Here is a 23,291-nt window from a genome sequence, read left to right on the forward strand (position 1 = left end):
ACACATACATTTTATCAAAACATATGGAAAATGTGATTCCCTGTTCTGGGGTGAAATTGCCCAAAGACACTAGTATAGGAGGAGACACTGGGAAAAGGAAGCTACAATGAAAATTGTTGACAAGGGTCAGCCTAAAGTAGGGGGCAGCAGCAAGAACATTGACTTGAGAATTGGGATGAGTTTGAGTACAGGGTTTGCCCCAACTTGCTGTGTGACTTTAAGTAAATCACATCACTTCCGTCCTCATTTATTCAACATAAAATATATAACAATGACAAATGATAGCTACTGTTCCTTAGTTATTATCTCATTTGATCTTCATAAAATTCTGGAGAGGTAGATGTCATTATGATCCCCTTTTTACAGATAAGAAAACTGAGGCAAACAGAGGCTAAGTGACTTGCCCAAAGTCACACAGCTAGTATGCATCTAAGACCATATTTGAACTCGGGTCTTCCTGAAACCAGGACCATTGTACCACCTAACTGCTTCTACGATCCCTTGTTAAAGCTAACAACCCATGAACCAATGAATTATGACCTTGGAAATGAGAGTAGCTGACTCAACCATCATCTAACTCACAGTCCTCTGGATCTCCAGGGCCAGACAGGTTTCACCCCACAATTCTGAGGGTTATGTATCAGATAGACAATCTTGATTTCTCCCATCCTAAGCAACTGAAGCTTGGTCTAATCTAATCTCTCCACAGAGAGAATATCAATTGTGATTTGTAAGTTATAGAAAACATTGCATATCAAAAAAAGCATTCTAATTGATATCTATTTATGGATCTCAGCAATGTGACCCTGACTTTTCTGCTATTCTTTGCTATCCATCTTCCAAATGCAATTATCTTTGAGACCTGGAAATGTTCTTCCTCCTCCTCTCACCTCCTGGCTTTCTTCGTTTCCTCTTAGTCTCATCTAAAGCCTTACCTTTTCCAATCTCCCTTAATCTTAGTGTTTTCTTTTATTGATTACTTGCAATTTTTCTTCAATAGATTCTGTTTGGATATAATCATTTGCATTGTATCCATTTCATTTAACTGTGAATGCCTCAAGAGTAGGGTCTTTTTCCTTTCCTTAATACAGTGACTTAATAAATGCTGTTTGATTGATTGATGGTGTTATGAAGAAAAAGTGATGCATATTTTGTCCTTCTCTCATGAATTTTTATAGCATATAAGTATGGGAACTAAATCAACCTCTTCATTTTATAGTTGGGATATACAGGGGAAGTGACTGGGCCTAATTGACCCATTCCAATGAGGTGGCAGACCCATTGATTCTAACTCGGGATTTCTTTCCATTCCTTCACAGTTACTTCCAAGATTTTGGGAGAAATTCACTGTTTAGATGAGACACTGGTCATTTCTGGCCCCCATGGAGAACACACAAACCAGGAAAGAAATATAAGTCATTGACGCATCTTTTCCACTTCCCAGACCCTTGGAGTTGGAAAGTATTTCCAAGGCCTTTGAATCAATCCACATTTGAACAAGACTGTCCCCTACATGACATCTCCCAAGTGGCCATTCAGCCTTTGTATGAAGATCTTCAGTGAGGGAAACCCCATTTTCTACTGAGTCATCCTCTTCCCCTGTAGGACAGCTTTGTTACAAAGATTTTGCTTTTCCTTATTCCAGCCTAAGTTTGTTTCTTTCTTAAATCTATTCTTGATTCTGTCACCTGTGGGCAAATAGAAAAGTCTTAGTCTCCTTCTAGAAATATTTCAAATTGGAAAGTTACAATCAGTGATGATGGAACACCTTCTTTCTCCCCACTTCTCATTTCCCCATTGAACATACTCAAATCTTTCAAAGTGTCCTCATCTAGCAGGCTCTGGAGGCACTTCACCATTGTGGTTGACTACTCTGGATAATCTTCACTTTATCCAAGGTACATAGATTAGATCTGGAGGGGATCTTGTATTCCATCAAGGTCAGCTCCTTCATTTTACAGGCAAGGAAACTGAGGCAGATGGATGTCAAGGTCAGCTCCTTCATTTTACAGGCAAGGAAACTGAGGCAGATGGATGTCAAAGTTACTGTCCAGGGTTACACAGCTAGTAAGTTCTGAGGCAGGCTTTGAACCCATGTCTTCCTGATTTGATATCCAGCCTTTAATCCCTCTATGCCGTCTAACTTCCTCAATGATATTCCCTGGGCTGAAGACAATACTCCAAGTATGGTCTGACCGGAGCAGAATCCTGTGGGGCTTTCACTTCCTGACTCCCAGATAATCTCTCTTGGTCCAGAGGCGGGGAAATGACCTTGTCTTCAATGTTCAATAGAACAAGCCAGGCATTCCTAAAATTCCACATGATTTGTTTGTAAAATTCCTGCTCATCTATTTTAACCTTAGATTTTATGGCCTTGCTCTATCCCTGGAATCACAGAATTGAAGTTAGAAGGAAAAAAGTAAACACAAAATAGTCAGCTGCCAGGATCCCCTTCAAAAAATGAAAGGGAAAAGAGAAAAAAAGCTCTGGTCCACTCTTCCAAGATCTCTACCCTTCTCTCTGACCTCCAAACTTGGAGATTTAGAATCTTTTGTTAAGGGATTATATGGTTAAAAAGAAACCAGTCAGGAAGACCTGAATTCAGATTCTACCTCAGGACTGGCAGTGGCTATCCATTGGTTTCTCTGCAGCTGCATTTTATTTATGAAATGAGGGATATTACACAATGTACCTAAGATGTAGTTTGTGATTTTCTGTTTCTATCTTTGTATTCCTATAAAGGGAGATGGACTAGTCATGGAGCAAGCATATGAGCATTAAATGGATGGATGGGTAGATGAATGGAAGCATGGGTTGGATGGGATGGATGGATGGAGGGATGGATGAATGAATGAATGCCTTGAATATTGGAATAATATCACAGGAAGGCTTCTGAGATGTTGGGGAATATGACATTTCTGAGTTGTCTGAATTTCACAGGCTATCAGATGCAAGGAAGCTGAGGTTCAGAGAGGACAGTAATCTGACCTAAGGCACATAGCTAGCCTGGCAGAGCCAGGTCACAAGCCTAGGGATCATCTTTTCTAGTGAGACACAGAGGGGCTCTCCTAGCATAAGAATGCCTAAAATCACTGTAATAAGCACCAACAGAGAGGTGTTCTTATTCTGGGAAGACCACAGGTTCAGGGATAAAACCTGAAGGAGAGACTCTGCCTATTTCCAAAAATGCAAAGAGGCTTGTGAACTGAGTTAATAGGGCAAAGAAGGCAGAATAGTCAAAGGCATCTAATGGAATGCTTCTGGGCCATCTAACAGGACACTGAACTTGGCCCTTTTCCTGGTAGCCCATGAACAGTGAGAGGCACACCATGGTAAATGATTTTCATTCCAGATCATGCTCTCCCAATCTACTGCCCTGCCTACATTTCAACCCAATATATAGACCAAGAGGGGGCAGGCCCCCAACTTGTCTTCCCTAACCATAAGTTTCAGTTCTTCCCCCTGACACCTTGGAGGGGCCATGCCAAAACTGGACCATGTCTAGATTGCCAGACTTGTATCCCAAACATACCAATCCCCTACAGAAGCCATCTGAAATCCTACTTCTCTTGCCAGGAGGGCAGTTCCTTCTCACCCTTGCATCATTATAATTATTGCTGTTTGTCTTTCATTCTGAAGAATCAGGGAGATGATATCATGACATGAAATGAAGTAATAAGCCCATAGTAGGCACTTCATAAACACTTCTTGACTGATTGGATGTTCAAAGAATACCCCCTGGGGCTCCAGGCCCTTTGACATACAATGGGACTCAGAAGCATTTGCATCAAGATCTTTCCCAGAGACAAGATTTCTTTCTGGGAGGATGTCCAGCTCACTGTAATGTCTATTGGACCACTCAGTTTAATATTGAACCCTTAGCTCTTGAGTGTGTTTCTGTCCCCTCTGCCCTTGCCACGACTGCTATTTTGCTGCTTCTATCATGTTCTGCAGATAGATTTTCCAGTATCAGGATCCTGCATTTGAACAGAGGTCAAATGTATTTCTCAGGGTCTTGAAACCCGTCAGCTATTCCCTGGTCACACACCACTGAAGCATGACTAGTCGTAAGCTCTCTGCATTGGGAAATATCTAAGGTCAGGGGAAAATGATAGAAAATTCCACTCTCCATTGCAGGACAGTTTTTCCCTCCAGTGGAAAAATGAGTCATGATTGCAATTATCTTTTTCCTTGTGCTCCAACTCTTTAAAGAACTGTCTTAGATTCAGGGAAGACCAACATCTCTTGTCTCTATAAAAGCTCAGTTTTGCTAAAAGGCTTCCATGCAACCATCTCTGATTATCTCCAATTTACCCTGCACACATCTGGATTACACTTAATTGTTTGTGTGTTGTGTCTTCTGTTTAAACTGGGACCTCCTTGAGATCAGGGACTGGAGTTGTCATTCTTTGTACCCCCAGCAATTAGCCCTGTGCCTGACCCATAGGGGAAGCTTAATGACTACTTGTCAACTTGCCCAGATTCCTTAGAAAATTTCCTTAGAAAATTTCAGAGCCAAAAGGAAATAAAGAAAAGAGAAAAGACAATTTCAGAGCACAGGAAGCCCCCAAAGTTTACAACATTTAGAGATGAAAGGAACTGATAAATGGTCTGGTACAATTCCCCCACTTTATAGGTGGGAAACCGGAGGACCAAGAGAGGTCAAAGTAGAAGGATGATGAGTAGGGATTCCAAAGCAGGTTCAGTCTGTCATGGGTGCTTTTCCTTCTTGCAATGGAGAAGTCTCCATTGAAATCATAGAACCTCTCAGCTGAAAGAGACCAACGTGGTCATCTGTTTACACCCATATCTGCAAAGACTGCGTCTGTACCAGCAATCAATCTTCAAGCAACTCTGTGCAAGCATTTATTAAGCACCAACTCTATCCCAGACTCCAGGGTAACAATTACAAAGAATGACACAATCCCTGTTTTCAAGCAGTTATCATCCTAATTGGAGAGACATGTATAGATATAAAAGTAATTACAAATATAAAAGTAAACATAATAGATAGATGGACCTATGGTCTTGTAAACCTCTAGTAGATGGGACCACCACCTTCTGAAGTAGTCTGTTGCTGGGCAGCTGCAATTGTTAGCAAGGTATTCTGTTCATACAGGGGAAACTATCTCTCTGAAACTTGTATCCATTGATCCTGGCTACCCAGGATCACAGTTCAAAATGAGGGGTTCTTAACCCTTTTTTTTTGCATCTGGTAGGGGGGCACCAGTGGAAAGGAATCTGGAGATAGGAGGTCTGAGTTCAAATCCTGCCTCAGACACTTACTAGCTATGTGACCCCGTGCAAGTCATTTTGCCCTCTTTATCTCAGTTTTATCATCTGACAAATGAGTTGGAGAAGGAAATGACAAACTGTTCTAGGACATTTGCCAAGAGAACCCCAAATGGGATCATGGAGAGTTTGACACAACTGCAAAATGACTGCATAATAACAACAACAAAAACACTTTTTTTGAATTGTGGATCTCTTTGGAATTCCAATCAGTGACCCTGCAGCAGCATCTTTGCTCATATCCACTCTCTGCCAACATGCAGGTTTAATTCACTAACTGGGTTGTTTTATTTTCCTTAAAGATCAAATACTACCTTTTGTCTTAGAAGTCAGTGACCAATGAGTTTTCTCTTTCATCTGATCACTTGAGAACTTGGGACTAGTTTCATTGAAAACACACACACACACACACACACACACACACACACACACATCAACAGAAAAAAAGCAACCTTTTTCTCCACCAATGTTCTCAATGTTATTCAGCTTAAATGTTTCTTTCCTCTAACTGGAAAGAAGAGAGCTTCACCTTTAGAATTCCCGGCTCCTTCTGTAAAGCAGGGCAGCACTGTGGGAAGAGCCAGGCATTTGGACCATCAAAGTTCAAATTTCAGCTCTGTCACTCTTTAACAAGTGTGATGGTGGGCAAGTTACTTCCCCAATTTGGACCTCAATTTTCTCTTTTGTACATTGAGGGATCTCAAAGACCTCTTACTACTCTAACAATCTAGGATTTTATGAAAGATGATATCAGCAAGATCAATAGATTCCACAGGGCCATAAGTATGAATCTTTGGCAAGAAGTAAAACCCCCTCAAATTCCTTTGAAAACTTATGGTAATAAGTAGTCATCCCTTATTAGTAAATATGACCCTTAAAAGTAATTAAGTAAATATAAATAAAAATAATTAAATCACTCAATTTTCCATCTATGGTCAGTGACTCTCAGGTTGTGAAACAGAACAATCCATTTTGTTTTCTTTAATTACATTTTTATTACTATATTTTGTTTTTATGTCACTTTATTTTCTACATATGCTCACTCCTTTCCTTCTTAGTGAGTCATCCCTTGTCCAAAAAAATAAAAAAAAAGATTAAAAAATAAAAAAGATTAAAAATAGTTCAGCAAGACTAACCAATATATCAATTAAGACTCACAGTGTATGGCAAGTTTCACCCACATAGTCTTCTACCTCAAAAAAAAAGTGATCTATGTTTTCTCATCTCTTCTTTGGGGCCAAGATTAGTCATTATAAGGGTAATAAATTTTTACTTAAATGCCATTGCTACTATTTATAATGAATTACAGTATTTATTCTGAACTCCTTTGTGATGAGATCATGATTATCCCCATTTTATAGATGAAAAAACCAGAGAGTACTTAAGGGAGCTGTTATGAACAGGAAAAAAGCAGACTGTGTTGGAATATAACTGGTAGGAGAAAAAGATGTCAGCAAATATGTTACTCATTAATTCAGAGGCCTTTGTTGCTTCTGAAAAAAGTCCTGGGATCATGCTGCTGACTAGTGCTTTTTGCTTTCCAAGAAAGCTTTCTGGTTCACTAAGATTTTTGCAAATTATTGCAGGTGGTGGCACCAGGCTGACTACTGAGTCCCTTTTTATTGGCATGGCTATTTTCTTTACTCTGAATGTTGTTGAGATAAGAACCCCACAACTTTGATATCTTTAATGATTTGCTCAGGTGAACACTGTGTATGGTTGGGGGTTATAGAGGTAGAGGGGAGAGAGAGAGAGAGAGAGAGAGAGAGAGAGAGAGAGAGAGAGAGAGAGAGAGAGAGAGAGAGAGAGAGAGAGAAATGAAGGAGAGAAGGAAAGAGAGAAAAGAAAGTGAGGAGAGGTGAGAGAAAAGAGGGAAAGGAGAGAAAGAAAGAGAATGTGAAAAAGAATAACCAGAAGTAGGAGCAGCAGTAGCAAAAGTAGAAGTAGAAGTAGAAGCAGCCTCAGAAATAGAAGCAGCAGCAGAAGTAGCAAAAGTAGAAGTAGAAGCAGAAATAGAAGGAGAAGAAGGAGAAGCAGATCAAGAGCAACAAGAAGCAGCAGCAGCAGAACAAGAAGAGAAGCAGAGACAGAAGAAGCAACAGCAGAAATGGAAGCAGATCGAGAAGAAGCAGAAATAAAGCAGCAGAAGTAGAAGCAGCAGCAGCAGAACAAGAAGAGAAGCAGAGACAGAAGAAGCAACAGCAGAAATGGAAGCAGATCGAGAAGAAGCAGAAATAAAGCAGCAGAAGTAGAAGCAGCAGCAGCAGAACAAGAAGAGAAGCAGAGACAGAAGAAGCAACAGCAGAAATGGAAGCAGATCGAGAAGAAGCAGAAATAAAGCAGCAGAAGTAGAAGCAGCAGCAGCAGAACAAGAAGAGAAGCAGAGACAGAAGAAGCAACAGCAGAAATGGAAGCAGATCGAGAAGAAGCAGAAATAAAGCAGCAGAAGTAGAAGCAGCAGCAGAAGCAGAATTAGAAGCAGAAGTAGAAGAAAACAATAGCAACAACAACAACAACAACAAGGAGAACACGGAGAAGAAAAAACCAGCAGCTGCCGCCAGAGTTGACTAATTTTTGGCCTTTTCTGAATAGAGGAAAAATTGGAGTCGTGGCAGTCAAGGGACAGAATAGGATGAGAAAAGGGGAAGAAAATGGCAGCTAGAATACTAGGGGCTACTTGAGTTTAAGGGAGGAAGGTGGATTAAGACTATAGAAAAGAGACCAAGATGGAACTTGTAGAGAAGTGGGAGAGTCACGAGCACGTATCCCATAAATGAAGGGCTTAGAGGGTATGCAGAAGGCAAGGAAAGGGTTGGGGGCTGGAGCCCTAAACAACTTTGTGAGAGGAGGAGGAAGAGCCAAGAGAGAGGGGGACTGTGAAAATTTAAATCATGAGCCTGGCATTTGAATCCTTCCACAGGTTAGCTCCAAGGAACTATATATTTTTGACCTCATTTATTTTCATTTTTATTCCCACTTTTGTTTTCCCTTCACTTTCTTTTTCAAATGGATCTATTCCTTCTCCCCCACCCATAAAGAAAGAAGATTTCAGTCACTCTAACCAATGCCTCAGTATGCAGCAGTCCACTTTCATGGTTAACCTCCCTAGTCCCTGACCAGAGCAAAGGGAGAAAGGTTCCAGTCCTAGTTTTTATTCATGTCCTTACATTTGTTTTTCAGTTTTTAGAGTTCTTATCTTCCCCTTCCTCATTGAGAGGAATGATTATTAATTTGATTTGGGGAGATCTCGAGTTCCCTCCTTTTTCTAAAGTTCTCATTTCAAAACTCAGTCAGACACCCAACCCATTGTTGGGGCAGGGATAAATTCTTTGATTAGATTGCCCAAGGCTGAGCAATGTAGAGGTAAATGACATAATCAAAGTTCATTAGAATAAGTTCAGCCTTTTATTGCAATATTCATTCTCCCATTACTTGTTAACCAATCAGAATTGATTGTCACCCTCTGACACACTGACTTTTCCAAGGGCAAATAAGCCTTAAGTCTGTCCACCATTAAGGTCTTTGTCATTGGAGAGTGCCACTGACCTCTTTTATTAAAATGCTAGTAGTATTATTACTGATTACTCAGAAATGATGTCCCTCAGATGTTATTTCTGCTTCTCATGGTGTTCTCCATGTTTAAAATAGCCATCTTTTCAAGTCTCTCCCTTTTTTCAAGGCTCACTGGGCCTACTTTCTCCTTTCCCCAGCCATGACCCCAGTCTCCTTAAGATCTTTGGATGGGGCATTCTTTACCTCCTCTGTAACAGGGAGTTGTAGGAGATGGTTTTCAAGATCTCCATCTCTAGAGTTGTGACCCATTAACCTCACAAAATATGATGATGCATATTCTAACTGGTCTCATCTCCATCAGGCCGGACATTTTCTAGATCAGGGGCTGCAGTAGATGTCATCTTTATGGCCCCAGAACACAGCACACTGATCTAATCCTGTGATTTTGTTGGAAGAGTGAATAGCTAGGTAAACTCCCTACTAATGTAGATGGATGAAAGGAAGAAAATAAACATTTAATTTATAGAAATTTTAAATTTAAATATTATATTAAGTTTAAATTTTATATTAATTTAAATATTATATTAAATAATTTAGTTTAATAAATGCCTATCATGTGCCAAGAACTATGCCTTGGAATATTGTTTCATTGATTCTGACAATAACCCTGAGTGGTAGGTGCTACCGCTCCATTCTACAGTTGAGAAAATTGAGACCAATAGCCGTTAAGTGTCACAGGGTCACAAATCATTATATCTCAGAGACAGATCTTGAATCCAGGCATTCCTGACTGGGAGACTAGATCTTTATTCAGGATGCCATGCTGTCTTTCATGTCCTACACATAGTAGGTGCTTTTTAATATCTTTGAATTGAAGATGCTCAAGTGGAGAGGGGTTGACCTGGGGCCAAGTCTTTGAGGAAAACAGGAAATCAGAATTAAAGACCCAAGAGCAGATTCAAAGAGTTAGAGAACAGGACTTTTAGAAACAGGCCCCCAGAGCCAAAGAAGCCTCACCCATTGGCCACCAGCTGTCAGCTCTGGGACCCAGAATTCTTAGACCAGGGTAGCAATGGGGGCTATACTCACCAGTGCTTTGGCATTAGGGTTAGCTTTCTTGTCCAAGAGAATCTTGGCAACTTTGTAGTGGCCACAGTGGGCAGCGACATGCAGGGCAGTCAAATAGTCATTAGTGACGTCATCAACAGGCACGTTATGTTGGAGGAGAAGCTGGACACAGTTTAGGTGATCCCCTTGCGTTGCCATATGCAATGGAGACAATCCATTCTGGGAAGGAACAGGAGGAAATTCAAAAGGGAGAGATGTATGTTATGAAGGTTTCTTACATTTAAAAACGATTGTCAAAATGGCATCTTTGTTATGACATCACCTACGGTATATCTTTTTTCTACTACCAGAGATCAATATCTTACAGTAAGGATTCCTGAGCACATATAGATATATGCATATAGTAGATATATTAATAATTATATTTTAATGATTGATTTTCTTGGTAATTTTATGTGAATTTAAAAAACAATTGTGAGAAGTCTGTGAGATTCACCGATGACCAAAAGGGGGCATGACAGAAAAAAGATTCAGAAACCCTCTGCCTTTAAAAAAAAATGAGGAGGAAAAAGAAAGTTCAGCAACACTAACCAACATATTATATACAGTGGTCTACAATCATAATTCCCTTTTCCCCTCTACTCTTGACACAGAATGTATGGTGCTATCTCCTGACACCTCTTTGGGGCCAGTTGGTTATTAATTTCATAGCATTCAGTTTCTACTCTTCATTTTTATGGTTTCTTCCATTTATATTGTTTTAGTCATTGGGTGTCTTCCTGATTGTACTTACTTATTTTGCATCAGTTCATATACGTTTCCCATTCTTTTCATAGATTACATCATTTGTAACATGGTATCAGTGTGCGTGAGCCACAACTGGACTAATCGTGCCCAGTGGGTGGTCACCTGCCTTGCTTCCAGTTCTTTGCTACTATCCAAAATTCTTCCTATAGTCTTAAAAATACCTAAAAGTTGCCTGGTCGATTCTTCAAAGTGAAATATAATGTACAGATATTAGCAGAAGTGAAGTTCCATTTTCTATGGAGGGAGAAAAACTTTTTTTTTTTTTTTTGTCCATGGGTCACATAGCTAGGTAATTTTTAAGTGTCTGAGGCCGGATTTGAACTCAGGTCGTCCTAATTTCAGGGCTGGTGATCTATTATTGCTCTTCTACCTAGCTGCCCCAGAGGAAGAAAAACTTTAAAAAAAAATTCTTTGTGCTTACCTGGATAAAAAGAAGCTACTTTTAACCCAGGTTCTCCCACTTTTTACATCAATCAAACAGCAGATTTGCCAGGGATGACATTTTATTCCTGATTTTCAAAATAGTCTATACTACAACAATAGAAAACTGGAACACTGGCTAAATACCACACTGATTCTATTTTTTGATTTTTAAAATTGAAGGGAAGAGAAAGAAAGAGGTGGAGACAGATTCACAAAACTTTTTGGCTGTCATATAGTTTGTCCCTTGGATTTCCTGTTGTAAAATGGTCACTATTTGAAGGTGAATTCTATTCTTGTGCTGTACGAGTTGAAAAATGAGAGCCCTAAGACCCCACTCCTGTTAGGAGCCCTTTAGGATAAAAGTTTAAATGCTTTTCTTATCACTATTGCGATTTCATTGCTTTCACCTATTCAGAAAGGTTTGCCTAATTTTTCATTAGTATGGCGCCCTCATGTGGTGGTGATGAGAGAAGCAAGCCACTGAGGGGAGTGGGCTGCTGTCTGGATGCTACTGCCCACTTTGGCAAAGCTGTTTTATTCCCTCTTTCTTTTTAAAGTCTTTGTTGTAAGCGCTGGTTCATTGGGAAAGGGAAGGGAGGGGGAAGACATGGAAGAAGAAATGGAAGTGATGGAAAAACAAGAGATTTCAGTAAATTTTTAAAAAATCAACAGTATTACACCATCTGATTTACATTAGGAATGGACAGAATCTAGTTTAAAAAATTAAAAAAGGGGTCATGGACAAGTGAAAACTGACCCTGCGAGAAAGGCTGACAATGTAAGTCCTCAATGGATTTTGCTGATACAGAAGAAAACATCAGCTTTGCTTCCAGAAAGCCAGAGAATTCATATTTGAAAAAAAAAGACTCCCAGAGCATCCAGTGACCCAAATACTCTCCATTAATAAGTTTTATATGATTCACATGCTCATAAATACATCTGAGTGGCACATGCAAGCTTTTTAGTATGAAAGAATGTTTAAAAGGATAGAATTTGATGTAATTTTGAATTGAATTGAGGTTACTGGGTGTTTCTAAAACTTACATTAAGACTAAGAAGTTATTACTTCTTTATTTGAGACTAAGAAGTTATTTCTTCTTTGATTTTAAGAGAAAATAAAAAAAAGATAAAAAGCGTGGAATGTCCTATAGCCCTTTGTACCACTCTGAAGGTTCTTGTCACACCCTGTTTTATAGTTATCGCCCATGACACCTGGGCAGTCCCATCAGAGAAAGGGCCATTCCCATTCATTTTTTGTAACATTCATAGTTAACCCTGTGTTTTTCACATAGAAGGCATTTGATAAATATTAATGATAATAATAATGAAGAGGAGAATGTCATCTAAAAAATTTAAATTCTTAAAGGGCACAAACTATTTTATTCTTTCTATGGATTTACATCCTCCATGACTAGCATAGTGCTTGTGTATAAAGAAGGTGCTTAATAAATGCAGACTGGAGCATCTAGGTGGCATGAGGACCTGAGTTCAAATTTAGCTTTAGACACATACTTAATACTCACTTAGCTGTGTGACTTTGGGCAAGTCACTGAACTTCATTGCCTTACAAAAATAAAAAAAAAATGCCTGTTGATGGCTTTCCCAGTGGGGGGAGTGGGATAGGAGAAAGGAAGAGAATTTGGAATCAAGGTTTTAGAAGTAAATGCTGAAACTTGCTTTTGCCTGGAGCTGGGGCAAAACAAATAAATGCATGTTGATGGATTAGTTGATAAAGTAATCACGGAAATCCACATGGAAAGTTTACAAAGCCATTTACAGGCTGGTCTAACTTACTGTCAATCAGACAGGATCTTTTTGCCTTTAAAAAACCCCTTTCCATTCTAATCTTAGCAACAAATGTTTTGGAAAAAATAAAGGAGGAGTGTCAGTGTCCACATTCCCATTTAAGATATTCTGATTCATAGTTTTATACAGTGGTTTATACCTCAAAAAAAAAGTACTCTGTGTGTGTGTGTGTGTGTGTGTGTGTGTGTGTGTGTCTTTTGACAGTTTCAACAATAAACCAAATACAACCACTGCTCTTTGACATCTTAAACTCATCACAACCTGGTTCCAGATGACTTTTCCAGGTTTAATATACATCATTTTCCTTTACTCACTATGACCTTCTAGCTGCTCCTCAAGCATGATACTGCATCTCCCACCTCCTAGCTTTTGCCCAGGCTATATCCCATGACTAGAAGGCATTCCCTTCTCATCTCCATCTCTTAGGATCTCTAGTTTCTTTTACATTTTGTCTTTAATGCCATCTCTTGGGATTGTCCATCCCTCATCACCCAGTTACTAGTCCCTTTCTCTCCTGATTACCTTAAATTTATGCTAAATATATTATAAATATGCACATGCTATCTCCACTCCTAGAATGTAAGCCTTTGAGGGCAGGGATTTTTCAGTTTCTTCTTTCTTTTCACAGTGGTTGGCACAAAATAGATGCCTGACAAATACTTGTTGCTTAATTGATGGATGGAGTAAACAGAGAATTAAATTCTGATATGATACTCCAGGAAAATGTGGAGACGGTCACAAAACAAAGAAGCGGAAAAATGTGATCTCTACCCAGAGGGGCTCCAGAGGGAAAAATGACCCTCTTTTAATATATAAGGCAACTGAGGTTCAAAGGCATGCATGTGTCAAGATTGGACTCAGACAACTGAGAATCCAAGGCTCTTCCCTCAAAAACACAACAAATTAGGTTTCTGAAAATTTGAATGAAATAGTCATAGAAAGCCTAGGGTCATCTGGAGAAGGGGGCCTTTTTCTTTTAGAGTGAATGGTGAGCCAGAAACAAGGATGAGGTACAGTAGAGATACTGGAGGGGAGGGGTGGCCGGGGAGGACAGGAAGACCAGTGGGGGCAGTTCCTTAATCTAAACAGGAATGGCCCAGTTCCACAGGTTCCCCAAATGAATCCCCTCACCCTGGTCTAAGTAAATGGACAATGAGATCAGAAAAGTTAGAAAAAACAGACTCTCATATATGGGATGAGGGGTAGAGAGGAGGTCAAGGCCAATGTCAGTGGGGAGCAAGTCCTTGAAAGGACAGGATCATAGCTTTAGAACTAGAAGGGGCTGTAGGCACCTCATTTTACAAAAGAAGAGACAGCTTTGTGCTATAAACCCTGCTCATGTAACCCATAGAACCTAGCTCAAAGGGGGGCACAGGACCCGGAGTTGGAAGAGACTTCAGAAAGCATCTAATCCAACTTCTTTTTTAAAGATGGGTAAACTGAGGCAGACAGAGGTTAAGTGACTTGTCCAGTGTCCTGCGGCTACTAAGCATCAGAGCAGCCTAGTAGGGTGACAAGATATCCACAATAACAACAATAATAATGATAATAATAATTAGAATTTATTTAAGGTTTATTTTACAAATAACTCCATTTTTTATTCTCACAACAATCCCGGGAGGTAAGTAATGTTATTATTCTCATTTTAGGAATGAGGAAACTGAGGCAGAAAGAAATTAAGTGACTTGTCCAGGATCACTCAGCTAGTGTCCGGGGTTGGATTTGAACTTAGAACTTTTTTTTTAGATTTTGCAAGGCAATGGGGTTAAGTGGCTTACCCAAGGCCACACAGCTAGGTCATTATTAAATGTCTGAGGCCAGATTTGAACTCAGGTACTCCTGACTCCAGGGCCAGTGCTTTATTCACTGCACCACCTAGCCGCCCCCAACTTAGAACTTCTTGACCCCCAACCCAATACTGCATCAATTACATCACTAATGGCCCCCTATTAATATAATATAAATAAAAATAATATAAAACAAGTACACTTAACAAAAACTGTCACATGAATTATGAAGCAGCGAAAGGTCTTAGGAAGGAGCTGAAAAAAGTATATGAAGAAGATGGGCTCTGGAGTCAGAGTCCTGGATTCAAATTTCTCCTCTACCTATATGAACTGAAACAAACATAGTACCTGTTATATAGTAGATGCTTTATAAAAGGTTTGTTAATTGACTACCTTCACTTTCCTGGACCTCAGTTTCCTCATCTGTAAAATCAAGAGTTGGACTAGATGACCATCTCAAGGATAGCAACATAAAATGGAATGATCATTGACTGTAGCAGAGTCATAGGCATTGAGTTCTAATCTATCTCTGACGTTTACTACCACTTCTGTGAACTTGGAAGGGCCATTTAAATGTTGGGCTTCATGGTCCTAATTAATAAAAAAAAAATGAGGCTACGATAAGTGGCCCCGAGGATCAGTTATGATGTGAACAGGGGCTGGTACCCCAATCAAGTGTTTGGCAGTTTAGCCAGTGAAGGAAACCTCATGGGACTGGCTTGAAAAATAGACTCAGACCCACTCGAATATGTAGATTCTGTTTGTCTCCACAGTTCATACAAGAAATGGCATTTAAATGCTCATAAAATAGGACTTCCTGAATGACTCTTCAATGAATTATCAATTCCACCTTATTTGGAGAGAAGACTCTTGCCAATGGCAGTTACAACATCATGAGACATTTTGAATGACATCAACCAAGTTGTACTGGTGGTCGCTGCAGGGGCTCAAGGCCTCACCTAGGCTATTGAAAAATAGCCTATTGAAATAGTCAGAAAGATATTACCTTGGTTTTGGAGAGGATGGGGGCAGCTCGATCCAAGAGCATCTCCACCACTTGCTCGTGACCACTCCTGGCTCCACAGTGGAGTGGGGTCAGCCCATCCTGTTGAACACAAGCAATGACTCTGATTAGCTTCCACAGTCAGCTCCTCAAATGAGCACCCATTACGTTTTGCTGGGCCACAGTTTCCCCATCTGTAAATGGGAGGGTTAGATGAGGTGACCAGTGAAGTTCCTTCTAGTTTTAAATCTATTAGAGACGATCGCACGGTGTATGGCAAGGTCTTTGAAAACTTTATATTGCTAAGGAAATGTGCTCTATTTTTATCTATAATATGGAGGGATGGGACTTGATGGTCCTGGAGCTCCCTTTCAGCTTTTGATCCTATAGGTGACCTTGGGGAAGGCATCAATTTCCCTTCTCACTCTAGATTGTGATTTTATGGAAAGAAGTTATGTTTATGGCGGATGGAAATATTTATTCTTAAAGAGTGTTATTTTTAATCATATAACATTTTGACTTAAAAGGCCACCATGTTGCTTTGGTATAGGCGGTATGAATGTACCTTGAAAAAAAGATTCATATAAGAGCAGAAAAACAAAACATTTTTATCAGATATAGTACAAAATTCTTATGAAAATATTAGTCAAGTAATTCCTGATCTTATTTTAATTTATTAAATTTTATTCACTTAATGCATATTTTGGGGGTTTATACATCCATTTCTGAGTACATTCCCCATCCATTTACCCAAGGAATCATCACTTGTAACAAATTAAAAAAAAAGAGATAGAGAATAAAAAAGGTGGTTGAGAAAAACCAACTAACACATCACCTTAGTCTGATGGTATATATGTGACATTTCACACTTGGAGTTCCACCTTTGCAAAGAAGGCAGGCCAGTAATTTTGATGTCAATTTTAATAACTGTATCATTGTGGTTTTCAAAATACAAGTAGACCTCTTCAGTTGGAAGCCTAGTGACAATATTTAAGAGTTCTTCAGGGTGGCTAGGTAGGGCAGTGGATAGAGCACCAGCCCTGGAGTCAGGAGGACCTGAGTTCAAATTTGGCCTCAGATACTTCATAATGACTTAGCTGTGTGGCCTTGGGCAAGTCACTTAACCCCATTGCCTTGCAAAAAAAAAACCTAAAAAAAAAGAGTTCTTCCCAGTATAAGACAGTAAGGTTAGTGACTAGAGAAAGATCTCAGTGCTGGGAAGACTGGGATTCAAATCCCACCCCAGACAATTAGCAGGTATATGACCATAAATCACCCAACTTCTCTTTGCCTCACTTTACTCATCTGTAAAACAAGTTGGAGTTCTCCTGGATGATCTCCTAGGTTCTTTTTGACTTTAAATTTATGATCTTAAAGTAGAATAGTACCTTCAGAGAGGAGGTGAGGACACATTACCTACTTCCCTTTATTGCAGAGGTCAGGGACTATGGATGTGCAGTATTTCATTATGAGTTAAAACAGTTGATATACTGGTTTTCTGATCTGGTTTGCCAGATAAAAGATAGAGAATGGGTATATTCAGAAATGCAAGTGAAACAAAAGATTCCAATGAAAACTGAATAAAAGAAACAAAAGAATGCAGAGCCAAAAAAAAAAATACTGTTTTCTCAGTGGTCAGAAATCTCAGATTTTACTATTAGCAAAAAAAGTTTGGCAGGAGACCTCATGATATCCTAGACTTTTTTTTGAATACTCAGCTGTACTGGGGATTATTTTTTATGTATTGAAGAAAGAGATTATGTTCAGTTTCCTCCTACCTTTTTGAAGGAATAGACTTAACACATTCAATGGCAACAGAAAATATTTCTTTAAACTCCCTGTGTTTGGGGAATCACAGTATGTTGTCAAGCGCATTTATACTTTTTCTTGTATGTGTGTGTATGTGCTTAAAGAGCCCAAGCTCACATTTGAAAACTCAAGTCTTAAGTATTTCAAAACTAGATAATACATAATGTAACTTCCCAATACTTAACCCTTCAGTCCTATTGAGAACCCTGCTTCTATGTCTGAAAAAAATAGAAATATTCTTCTATTTTCTTAATTTTTTAATTTTAATTTAAGTTTTGTTTTGTTTTGTTTTTGCAAGGCAATGGGATTAAGTGGCTTGCCCAAGGCCACACAGCTAGGTCATTATGAAGTGTCTGAGACCGGATTTGAACTCAGATACTCCTGACTCCAGGACCGGTGCTCTATCCACTGTGCCACCTAGCCGCCTCTATTCTTCTGTTTTCTTAGCCTTTATTTTCTCCTTGTTTTTTGAAGTTTGTCCATCCCTACACTGATGCCTCATCATGAGATGAAGGTGGCACTGACTTAGCTATGGCTTATTCCTATCAGAGCCCAAGTACCAATTAAGTCCTATAGAGCTGGGATGCTTTCTAATCCTTTATTTCTGTTCTCCAAAGACAAGTCTAGGAAGTTCAAGAGAAGTCTATCTTCAAGTTGGCTGCAGAAGCATATGGTTTTTGATAACAGAAAATTTCACAATATTAATAATAGTAATAGCAATTTCTAGTATTTATGCAATGTTTCAAAGTTTTCAAAGTATTTTACAAATATTTCATTTTACCCTCACAATTCTGCAAGGTAGGTGCTATCAATAAACCTGTTTTATAGATGAGAAAACTGAGGCAGAGAGATATTAAGTCACTTGCTCAAGGTCATACAACTAGCAACTATCTGAGGCCAAATCTGAATTCAGGTCTTCCTTATTTTCTTAATATTGGCTTCAAAGACCTCCTATCAAATTACAGAGAATTGCTGTGTCCATGGGGGCAATAATCAAACCTATGAAATCAAAGATTCTTCAAGTAGGGAAGTGAAGTAAGGAATTGTCCTAACTGTATTCTAAAATGTTATCCCAAAAGACATATATGGGGAAAAGGAAGTGAAATCATTATATAATAATATAGAGGGGAAACAGAAAAAATACTTTCCAAAGCACTGGGTAGATTTGCTATTTTGGATTTATGAGAAGACCTCAAAACAGATTTCACAGGATGAGAATGGGCTGCAATCTAAATTGGCAATCTATATCATTGAAAGTATTCCAGGAAAGAAAATGCTAGTGCATCTATTGATAATTAAAAAGGAAAAAAAAAGCATACCATTTTAGTCAAAGATCCAGCCTTTTTAGTTCTTTTTCAATAAGTCATCTCCAAAGACTATCTTAAGACTATAAAAGATTCCTTAATGAATGGAAGAAGATTGTAACTTTGTTTTTTAGGGTTTTTTTTTTTTTTTGCAAGGCGATGGGGTTAAGTGGCTTGCCCAAGGCCACACAGCTAGGTCATTATTAAGTATCTGAGGCTGGATTTGAACTCAGGTCCTCCTGACTCCAGGGCCAGTAGTCTATCCACTGCACCACCCAGCCACCCCCAAAGATTGCAACTTTGGACAGTCCTTTCGCCTTGTTGGGTCCAAGTTGTTTTTTTTTTTAACTTAGAGGAAGAAGATGGGCCAGATGACCTGAGGACAAATCTTTGATCATATGAACTCTATTCAATATCCATCTGATTATCAAGACCTCTTGAGGTATTAAATACTACGATATTATTGATAAAAGCTTTTTTTACCTATATCATATGGAGGATTTCCACTACTGATTGAGGATGATATTGTGCTGTATAGGTGACATTCCACACGTGAAAAACAAAGTGGATGAAGAATGCCTATTGCCCTCATGCTAGACGATAGATGAATATTTAGATATTTCACTAATGTATCAGCACATCTACCTTAGAGACTCACTCATGAGGAGCAATAAGCAGTTCCCAGAACTGAACAAGAATAGTAGGCAAGGTGAAATTTGGGAATTATATTTGCAAACTACTCTCTGGAACAAAACAATCATTTTTTTTCTTTATCACAAACACATTCTTGTGATGATTCTAGAAAACAGTTGACATTTATATAGTGATCCAAAGTGTGAAAAATCCTCTATACACTTACTCATTTGATGCTCATAATGGCTTGGTAAGGTAAATAATAAAAGTGCTATTCCTTCCATTTTAGAATAATATTCAGAGATATTGCATATCTTGACCATGATTACATAGAATTCAAATCAAATTTTTATCTTATTTCAAATCCATCTTTGCTAGATGTTTGTGAAACACCACAATCCCCAAAGAATAAAAACTGAAAGGTCACACAAAGGTAATGGAAGGACCCACGGAGGGCACTAAATGCCTAACCACCAACTGGCATTCAAAGAAGTGGTACAAATGATGTCATCCAGCTGTCCTTCAATCAGAAAGGATCCTAGTTTTGGTTTGTTCTTACTACTGAGAAAGAAATACAACACCTAGACGATAGCCGAGGCCTGCACTGATCCCTACTGGAAGAATTCAAGATGGTCCTTAGGAAAGGGCAATGGATTTAGAGCAGGCGCTTCCTAATTCAACTTATTTCCTCATCTGATCGCAGCCTTGTTGAACTTCACAATGCTCTAAATCAATGACCCCCCCTCCCCAAAATCATGTAACTTCTCCATATAAAGAGAAATAAAATACAGCTCCTTTCAGCTCCAACTTTGTGATCCCAAATCACTGAACCTCTCTGGGTTTCAGTTATAACATGGTGGGGAGGGGGTTGGGTTTCTTCTAGCTCTAAATCTTTCAGTACAATTGTAAGTCACTAAACCTTTCCTGGGTCTCAGTTTCCCTCATCTGTAAAATCAGGCTGGACTAAAGGTTTCTTCCAGCTCTAAATGTGTAATCCTAGGTTCTTATAAGGGATTTATGGGAGGACGTGGATGAGATTCATGCAGAAGGAGGAGTGGGTTACCCTCTGTGCATCTGGGAAGAGACCCCAGCTCAATGAGACTGTGACACCAATGAAACTATTCCAAGATGACGACTAAGTCTTCCCCACTTCACACCCCATTCACTTTTCTTTTCTCATCATTGTTCTACCCTTGCTCTTCCCCACAAATATCTACACCCATATCTAAGAGTCTGGGTTCCAGAATTTTTTTCATGAAAACCCTTCAGACAGGAGTGTAAAAAAGGAAAAAAAAATCCCTCTCAGGGAAATCATAGAGGATTCATCCTTTTGGGTCTCTGGCCCCTGAATCTTTTTGTCTCACCGATCCCAAAAGTCATTTCAATTTCACAAGGTAAACCTGATGAATTATACAATAGTTGCAGTGTCCTGGGAAGTTGGGGCCCTCCTACCTGCCCAGGTCCTGGGGCCTTCTCCTCAGGCTAAACTCAAGCTGCCAGGTCCTTTGGAATTTAGACAAAATCCTCTCAGACCTTTTCAAAGGCTCCTCAAACCCTGCATTGCTAGTCTAGAAAGACCTCTCATCAGGAAGTCATAGATAAGATGTCATGAATTATTGGCCACCTGGGAAAAGAGCTGCATTTACCTTCTATGATTCTGCAAGGTTGCAATTGAATGTCATTCAAATAGCATGACATCCAAGGTAAAGCCCTAGTCCCTGGGGTCTGAGGGAATGGGTTCAAATCCTACCTCATACATGACCTGGGTGACCCTGGACAAGTCCCTCAGTCTCGGCCTCATTTCCCTCCGCTGCAGAATGGGGGGGGGGGTCATACCAGCTGACCTTGGAGGGCCTTTCTTACTCCAAATACCTGTTCCTATGACCTATATGGCCTTGGAGATATCAATTCTGCTTGCTATTCCACTGATAAGAATGTAGACTTTTATAGGCTCATTTAATGATTAAAATTCAGAGACATAAAACTAAAAATAGACAAAAAGGAAAGGACAATTGACAAGGCAAAACTAAAGACTGAATCTCAACTCAGTCAAGTGGAAGAGAACAATGGATTTGATTTTATCCTGATTACTTTCCCTTTAAACAAACTGACATGTATATACATGATCCTTTCCAAACTGAGTCTCTAAAAACATAAAGGTTTTGCTTCACCTGAGATCCTTGGTTTGGAGCTAGAAGGGACACCTCTCCTAATTCTCTTATTTTACAGATAAGGAAATAGACTGATGGAGATTGTGATTTGCCTATGGTCACACAAATTTGAACCCACACTTCATACCATGAAAAAAAATTTCTAAAGACTTTTTTTTCAATAAAGCTTCCTAATTTTACGATGATCTAGGAAATCAGTTGAAAGCCAGGATCTGGTGCCTATTTCTATGTGTTGGAGAAAGGGGTCCTTCCTTCCCACCCAAAAATAATATTTCATAGAACTGAATAAAAGCAAAAAGGAGAGAGGAGCTTAGAGTTCCCACAGTCATTGGATGGAAAGGAGATAAAATGTAATGGGTCAAGAAAAATGATGTTGTTCTTTGTTGGATTCCTTCATTTTTAATGTTCTTACAACTATTTCCTGGAGCAATAAATAATCTGCAGTCACGCAAACCAAACAGTTTGAGTCTCCTTTCCATTTCAGTGACATTTGTGATTAAGAAGGAAAAGGAAATGACAAATTCTCTTATATCAGCCTCAAAGTGTGGGACGGGAAGGCCAATGAGAATGTGTGTGCACTCAGTCACACTCATACACACACCTGAAGAACCAAAGACTTCCTCTTAGACAATGACTTTGCTGAAAACCATCAGACTGATTGTTGTCCTTAGGAACACCCCACAAAGACCTAGACAGATGACGATCCTCATTGGCAGCTCCCAGGGCCCCTATTTTTGGGGCAATTTGAAAGATGACAAAGGGTTTTCCTCCCCAAAGACCCAGGAGGCAAAACCCAGGGGTATGGGTATGGGACAGTTCTCAAAGGGCTAAAGGATAAGTATTGGTCTGGAGCATAGGATGACCTGGGTTCAAGTCCAACCCAGCCACTCATTAGTTGTAGGACCCTAGGCAAGTCTCTTAAGTCCTTTATGCCTCAGTTTCCTCTTCTGTAAAATGAGGATTTGGATACTGAGGTCTCTGGAACTCCTTCCCATTCTCAATCTATGATCCTATGATCCATACTGACTGCATGAGGGTAAGTCACTTATTTTCTCAGTGTCTCCAACTTTCTAAGATGCTAAATAACAGAGAAAATTCTGAAGTCCTTACATCAATAAAATCACAGAACTGGATAAAAAAAAAAAAAAAAGGAAAAATGTGACCTGTAGTGCCTGTCTCACAACAGACATCTCATCCCTTCTCACCCAGTTGTACTCCTCTGGGACTTGTCTGACTGACTTTTCTCATTATAGAAATAACGACCCCTCAACCTCCAAGATCTCATCAGTTTTAGGTCTCTACCTCATTCCCAGCTCTCACTCTCTTGGATTGGAGGCTGGGGCCATGAATGCCGATCTCCGAAGATTTGTCTCATATTCATCCCTCACTGCATGACTATCATTGCCATCTTGTTGGGGAGGAAACCAGACCTCCCAGAAAGCCAATGATGTGTCTAGTCACGGAGCTAGTGAGCTGCGGTTCCAGAAGCCACCCCCCACAGCTGTTCCGATCCCAATGGTCTTTCCCCTGCATCACTGGGTCAATCTCAAGACTCAGCCCAGAGGCTTAGCCCGCTCCTCCCACATTTATTAGAGGGCACAAAAAGGCCAGGAAACAACCGGAGGATGGCTTAAACTTTTTGTTTGTTTATTTTTCAAGTTAAAACAGGAACAAA

The 23,291-nt window shown here is 39.5% G+C and overlaps 1 protein-coding gene across 17 annotated transcripts in view; it reads right to left on the minus strand.

Annotated features, from left to right (window-relative positions):
- The window catches only part of ANK3 (ankyrin 3), a 702,796-nt gene that overhangs the window by 173,510 nt on the left and 505,995 nt on the right, over positions 1-23,291 (minus strand). For all 17 annotated transcript variants that reach the window (XM_074232298.1, XM_074232306.1, XM_074232303.1 and 14 more), the window contains 2 exons: positions 15,703-15,801; positions 9,895-10,092 (listed from right to left, as the gene is read on the minus strand). In XM_074232298.1, the coding sequence (XP_074088399.1) occupies positions 9,895-10,092; positions 15,703-15,801 (297 nt within the window). The remainder of the gene's footprint in view (positions 1-9,894; positions 10,093-15,702; positions 15,802-23,291) is intronic.

This window comes from Macrotis lagotis, chromosome 4 (genome assembly GCF_037893015.1).
Source record: "Macrotis lagotis isolate mMagLag1 chromosome 4, bilby.v1.9.chrom.fasta, whole genome shotgun sequence".
NCBI classification, from domain to species: domain Eukaryota; kingdom Metazoa; phylum Chordata; class Mammalia; order Peramelemorphia; family Peramelidae; genus Macrotis; species Macrotis lagotis.